Here is a 6,714-nt window from a genome sequence, read left to right as displayed (position 1 = left end):
ATGATGGACTGTAATTTCTCTTTGCTTATTTGAGCTGTTCTTGCCATAATATGGACTTGGTCTTTTACCAAATAGGGCTATCTTCTGTATACCAACCCTACCTTGTCATAACACAACTGATTGGCTCAAACACATTAAGAAGGAAATAAATTCCACAAATTAACTTTTAACAAGGCACACCTGTTAATTGAAATGCATTGCAGGTGACTACCTCATGAAGCTGGTTGAGATAATGCCAAGAGTGTGCAAAGCTGTCATCAAGGCAAAGGGTGGCTACTTTGATGAATCTCAAATATAAAATATATTTTCATTTGTTTAACACTTCTTTGGTTACTACATGATTCCATATGTGTTATTTCATAGTTTTGATGTTTTCACTATTATTCTACAATGTAGAAAATAGTAAAAATAATGAAAAACCCTGGAATGACATTTCATTAGAACACTTGGAAATATAGTTTGTTTCACAATGAGTATAGATTTCTCCTCTTTCACGCATTTCTGGAACATTGGCTAACAGCTTTGTGCTTTTGTGCATGACCTCCAGATGCTTTTTCAGGTTTGATGTTGTGTTTCTGGACGAAGAGATCAATGGTGCCTTTGCAGAGTTTGCATTTGACTACAATTCTCTTTCTCCTCGATTAACTCAGAATAATGGGAGCATTTCCACAAGGAAATGGTTAAGCAGGGGGTAACAACATAGCTGACATAGGCTTTACGATAGCCTATTGGAAAACAGGTTAGCCTAAAGCATGAAATCCATTAGCATGAGACAAGGCATTAAAAAATATATATATAACAATCTTGCAGCGTTCCCATGAAACGTGTCTAGAACATTCATATTTTACATTCTGATAACATGGCTCATTATTTTAAAGTGTATTAACTCTGTTAATACACTTACAAATATTGAACCATTTTAAGATACAAACCTTAATTGTAAGTGCCATTAATTTAGCACACATGTAACCTTTATGTAACCTAATCCTAACCTGCTGAATGACTACACATTGCTCTCTATTCTGTTTTGTTATATTAATCTGTAGCTTTGCCACAGTCAGTGCACCAGGGTCCTATTTTAAGTGTATTGGAGGGGGAACACACCATTTGTCCCCATTCGTTTTGGCAACATTGTGGCATGTCTAAGATACTATGGGTACCACATAGGAGTATTAATGGCTGAGTCCGCCACATGCTATTATAAGCAACCCACTCCCACACCTAAGCAGTGGGTCCGGCAGAAACACACAGAGGGGGAGTTGTGTGAATGGACGGAGGGATAGAGGCATTGAGAGGGAGAGAGAAGGGATCAATCTCAGTTACCCAACTGAACCTGGAGAACAACAGAAGATTAGCTCCTTACGCACGCTGTAAGTGATCCGAGAATAACCCAGATTACAGGCGTGTGTGTGTATTTGTATGTGTTTGTGTGTGTGTGCTGTAGCCGTCTATGTGTTAACCAGGTGATAACACAGACAGATCCCTAGGTCTTGTGTCAACCTACCCATGCCTTGGCTGTGCTGTTGTGTGCCTGTGGTGCCTGCATACAGAGCACAAATATCCCTTTTGTTTATGAGAATTGGTGTCATGATAAGTTATATTTCTTATTGTATAGGGCGGGTAAGGTCATACATTGCCTACAGTAGGCTATGTTTATGTCCCCATTTGCTTCCATGGGGTATCCAGTGACTATCCTGGAGGTGACACAGCGCAAGGCATTTAGTGGCGACAGGCAGGTTGGTCTGGCCCAGAGTATATTTAGCTGTCTTCCTCAGACACTCTATATATGGCCAGTGTGTCAGCAGTGCTACCAGACTCACCCTGCAAAACCCTGAATGCTCACATGCACAGGGGATAGACAGGGATATACATACATTAGAGGGTGGAAATGTTGTGTGTATTGTCTTTTGTCTACAGCTACTTTACATGATTGTGGCTATACTTTAGTTATATTGTCAGTTTGAGGAGTAAAGTAGAAGTGTTTGCTCTCTAGGGGGTTAATTGGTGTCTTCGCCATATGCTTGCACCGTTCCAATCCTTGTAGATCTATACCAAGAGCCTAGGCCTTGGGGCTTGTGGTGGGTTTGGAAGTGGGCACAGCTATCCTCGGGAAGGGTTCAGCGTCAAACCAATATGACTCCCTCACATTTCTCTGATGTCATCTTTACGTGGATATAGGAAGAGAGGTGTTGAATGTTGTCCTGTGGTAGACACCTGATCTGGGCAACACCAGTATTCTTCCATAGCCCCAGGTTCATTCTTCAAATGTATAAATCTTGTTACACTGCATTTACTACAGTTGAAATATTTTGTTATTTGATAACATTATGTTGAGATATGATTTCTGTTTGTCATTGATACAGAAACATGATCAGAACTTAAAATATCGTACATCACAAACCACATCACAGACTGAAATACACAATTTACTGATGGCCTCTCTCTCTCTCTCTCTCTCTCTCCTTCTCCCCTCTCTCTCTCTCACTCTCTCTCCTGCAGAAGATGGCGCTCCCCACTGTGATGGTGCTGCCCATGCTGATCGTGGTGGCTGCTGGGATCTACTACATCTACAACGAGATCATCCAGTACATGTCCAAGTCCATGGTCAAGAACAAAGTGGTGGTCATCACTGATGCTGTGTCAGGAGTGGGAAGTGGTGAGGATTTGATATTCTTATTCGTAATTCAATCTCAATTCAAATGGGGATATTTGAATGGACTGTATAAATGCATCACCATTCAAAAATAGCCTGGGAAGAATAACAGTCTATTAATGCTTTGATCAAGTATAGCCAACAATGTAATGTTGTTCAATGCTGAAACAGAGGACTGGGTAAATACCACAGTTGACTAAATCCATCCCTCTCTCTTTCTCTCCCGTTCCTCTCTCCCTTTCCAGAGTGTGCTCGTCACTTCCATAAGGGTGGTGCCAGGCTGATTCTGTGTGGGGCCAGCTGGGACAAGATGGAGTCTCTGTACGACACATTGACCAGTGGGGCTGACCCCAGAGTGGTGAGTAACACTAATAGGGGCCCTCCTTGGTGGCCTTGAGCAAAAGGAGAGTTCCAGTTAAAGTTCTTATCATAGTTTTGTGCTCGCCTGTTGTCTCTATCTCGCCAGTTACCGCTCCTGCTTCCTCTTCTGGTGGCAGACAATGGCAGGATATCCCATCTGACAGTGCACTGTCCTCTGGGTATCTCTCCTGCACAGGGCAGAGCAGTGGTGTGTTCATGGAAAAATAACAGATGTCATCAACATGAACACTAGAAAAGGGCGATATGATGATGAGCAAAGACATAAGCTATTTGGAGTGTTAGGGTAAAAGGTAAATGTGTAAGAGGAGGTTAAAGTTAGAGTTAGCGATTAAATCATCCTTTCTTTCAAGCACAACTACATACTTTAGTGCTGGCTGTCTTCAGACCTTCACACCCATGTTGCTATTATATTACTTACTGTAAAAGTCTACGTAACAGTATAAAATCCCTCTCCTGTCCTTCCTTCTCTCATCCATATGTCCTTTTCTTTTGCATCCCTCTCTCCTCTGCTCAGACGTTCCCTCCCAAGCTGGTGCTGCTGGACTTCAGTGACATGGACAGTATGCCTGAGGTGGTGAATGAGGTGGTGGAGTGCTACGGCTGTGTGGATATCCTGGTGTGTAACAGCAGCATGAAGCTGAAGGCCCCCGTACACACTGTCTCACTGGAGCTGGACAGGAACATCATGGACATCAACTACTTTGGACCCAGCACCTTGGCCAAAGGTATGAAGGACTTTTCACAGGAGGAAAACACATTGTGTGTTGCAGGTGATTGTTTCAGTTATTGATTGATTGATGTTGCAGGTGTCCTTCCAGCTATGATGTCTAGGAGGTCTGGTCACATTCTATTGGTCAACAGCATCCAGGGCAGACTGGCTATCCCCTTCAGAACCTCCTGTATGGATGCATTACACATTCCCCTGTTGCATTCCACACGCTTTCTATGAGATGAAAAACCTTTTGCACTTTCTTAAGAGGGACTTGTAGTTCTCACAGTCTGGTGCACAGGATTCCTGAACAGTACAGTTCAAGATAATGATTAGGCACAGTATCTCTTCTGCAATGTATGGAATGAGCCTCAGCAATGGGTGAGTCGCATCCTGTTTATGTGTGTGTGTGTGTGTGCGGGTGTTATTTCAGACTCTGCCTCAAAGCATGCGGTGCAGGCGTTCTTTGACTGCCTGCGAGCGGAGGTGGAGGAGTATGGGATAATAGTAAGCACTATCAGCCACACCTTCATCAACGCAGCTCCCCCCTCCACCACCCCCGCTAAACCTCAGAAGGGCCTGCCCACATGTGAGTACATACACACATACTGTACATACAGCTCTCTCTGTCTAGTGTCTGCAAACACATGCATATACACCTAATGGTTTCCAAAGAAAACTGTGGCGGCAGTATATGAGTACAGACTGACACATATACACATTCATAGACTTGAGTCTATAATGATTTTCAGACTAAATCATTAGGCAATATACCATATATGCCGAGAAAAAAACGAAGCATATTCATTATGATAATTCTGAGGTCTTCAGTTGGACCCTGTTATGTTATGCTAGCTCCTGTCTTGCTCCTTCTCTCTTCAGTTGGCGTGTGCCCGGCCGATCTGGCCAATGAGATCGTGCGAACGGTGAGCAGGAAGAAGAAAGAGGTTTTGCTGGCCCATCCCATCCCCAGGGTCGCTCTCTACCTCCGCTCCTTCTTTCCCTCTTTCTTCTTTGCCGTGGTTGCTGCTGGAGTGAAGGACTCTGCCATGGCAGAACAGATGTAGTAGAAGGAAGGGAAGAGAGAAGAAGAGAACAGAGACAATTAAAGAAGGACAATAGAATGTATAGTGTATTATGGCATAATGCAATGCAATGAAATCTAACCCATCAGGGGCAATTTAGAAGCCTATAGTCTACATGGACATGGCCTCTGATGTCATTTCAGTGTGCCTTGGGTCCTGTAGATGGAAGCAGTTCACTGTTCTTGTATTCTCATGTCATGGCTGTGCAGAAAGGATCCCAAAGTTACACCACCCACCACTATCAAAATTAACTTTTGCTCGCACTTTAAACATTGTTGTTTCTATTGGATATTTCAATGTTTAGCCTAACCATAGTTATAATATATGGCCTCATATGTAGTTTTGGGGGTGATTGTTAATGTTGTCTTTTCATTTGACCAATACACTTGTCCATGTGAATTACATTATTTGTCTGTGATTTTTACAATATTTTATTGCTATTGGATATGACATGAATGTCTAGTAGTAAGACATACTTGGTATTGATATGCATCACACATTCACTCACTCACTCATTCACTCACACACACACAGATCCCTGTGATTACTATTTCTATGATGAGCCCTCCCTGTGATATTGTCATGTAAATGCAGGAGTCAGAGAGACAGGTCCCCAGGACCGCCCCAACAGATCCACAGATGACGCAATCTCAATCGCACTCCACACTGCCCTTTCCTACCTGGACAAAAGGAACACCAATGTGAAAATGCTGTTCATTGACTACAGCTCAACGTTCAACACCATAGTGCCCACAAAGCTCATCACTAAGCTAAGGACCCTGGGACTAAACACCTTCCTCTGCAACTGGATCCTGAACTTCCTAACGGGCCGCCCCCATGAGGTAAGGGTAGGCATCAACACATCTGCCACGCTGATCCTCAACACTGGGGCCCCTCAGGGGTGCGTGCTTAGTCCCCTCCTGTACTCCCTGTTCACCCATGACTGCATGGCCAAATACGACTCCAACACCATCATTCAGTTTGCTTACGACACAACAGTGGTCGGCCTGATCACCGACAACGATGAGACAGCCTATAGGGAGGAGGTCAGAGACCTGGCAGTGTGGTGCTAGGACAACAACCTCTCCCTCAATGTGAGCGAGACAAAGGAGCTGATCATGGACTACAGGAAAAGGAGGGCCGAACAGTCCCCCATTAACATTGACAGGGCTGTAGTGGAGCGGGTTGAGAGTTTCAAGTTCCTTGGTGTCCACATCACCAACGAACTATCATGGTCCAAACACACCAAGACGTGAAGAGCACACGACAACACATTTTCCCACTCAGGAGACTGAAAAGATTTGGCATGGGTCCTCAGATCCTCAAAAAGTTATACAGCTGCACCATCGAGAGCACCTGACTGGTTGCATCACCGCCTGGTATGGCAACTGCTCGGCATCTGACCGTAAGGCACTACAGAGGGTAGTGCGTACGGCCCAGTACATCACTGGGGCCAAGCTTCCTGCCATCCAGGACCTACAGTGGGGAAAAAAAATATTTAGTCAGCCACCAATCGTGCAAGTTCTCCCACTTGAAAAGATGAGAGAGGCCTGTCATTTTCATCATAGGTACACGTCAACTATGACAGACAAATTGAGATATTTTTTTCCAGAAAATCACATTGTAGGATTTTTAATGAATTTATTTGCAAATTATGGTGGAAAATAAGTATTTGGTCACCTACAAACAAGCAAGATTTCTGTCTCTCACAGACCTGTAACTTCTTCTTTAAGAGGCTCCTCTGTCCTCCACTCGTTACCTGTATTAATGGCACCAGTTTTTAGTTTTTAGTATAAAAGACACCTGTCCACAACCTCAAACAGTCACACTCCAAACTCCACTATGGCCAAGACCAAAGAGCTGTCAAAGGACACCAGAAACAAAAT

General features: G+C 43.8%; 1 protein-coding gene across 1 annotated transcript; it reads left to right on the top strand.

Moving 5' to 3' along the window:
• The first annotated feature begins 1,214 nt into the window (after positions 1-1,214).
• dhrs7cb (dehydrogenase/reductase (SDR family) member 7Cb) lies at positions 1,215-5,232 on the top strand. Its single transcript, XM_041859395.2, has 7 exons — positions 1,215-1,370; positions 2,500-2,656; positions 2,899-3,011; positions 3,549-3,759; positions 3,841-3,933; positions 4,177-4,332; positions 4,626-5,232. Exons 2-7 carry the CDS (start codon positions 2,503-2,505, stop codon positions 4,808-4,810), a joined length of 912 nt encoding a protein of 303 aa, XP_041715329.1. The 5' UTR covers positions 1,215-1,370; positions 2,500-2,502; the 3' UTR covers positions 4,811-5,232.
• The last annotated feature ends 1,482 nt before the right edge of the window (positions 5,233-6,714 follow it).

This window comes from Coregonus clupeaformis, chromosome 31 (genome assembly GCF_020615455.1).
Source record: "Coregonus clupeaformis isolate EN_2021a chromosome 31, ASM2061545v1, whole genome shotgun sequence".
In the NCBI taxonomy this organism is placed as follows: Eukaryota; Metazoa; Chordata; class Actinopteri; order Salmoniformes; family Salmonidae; genus Coregonus; species Coregonus clupeaformis.
The sequence above is the reverse complement of the archived record's forward strand: the minus strand, read 5'-3'. Positions and strand labels throughout refer to the sequence as shown.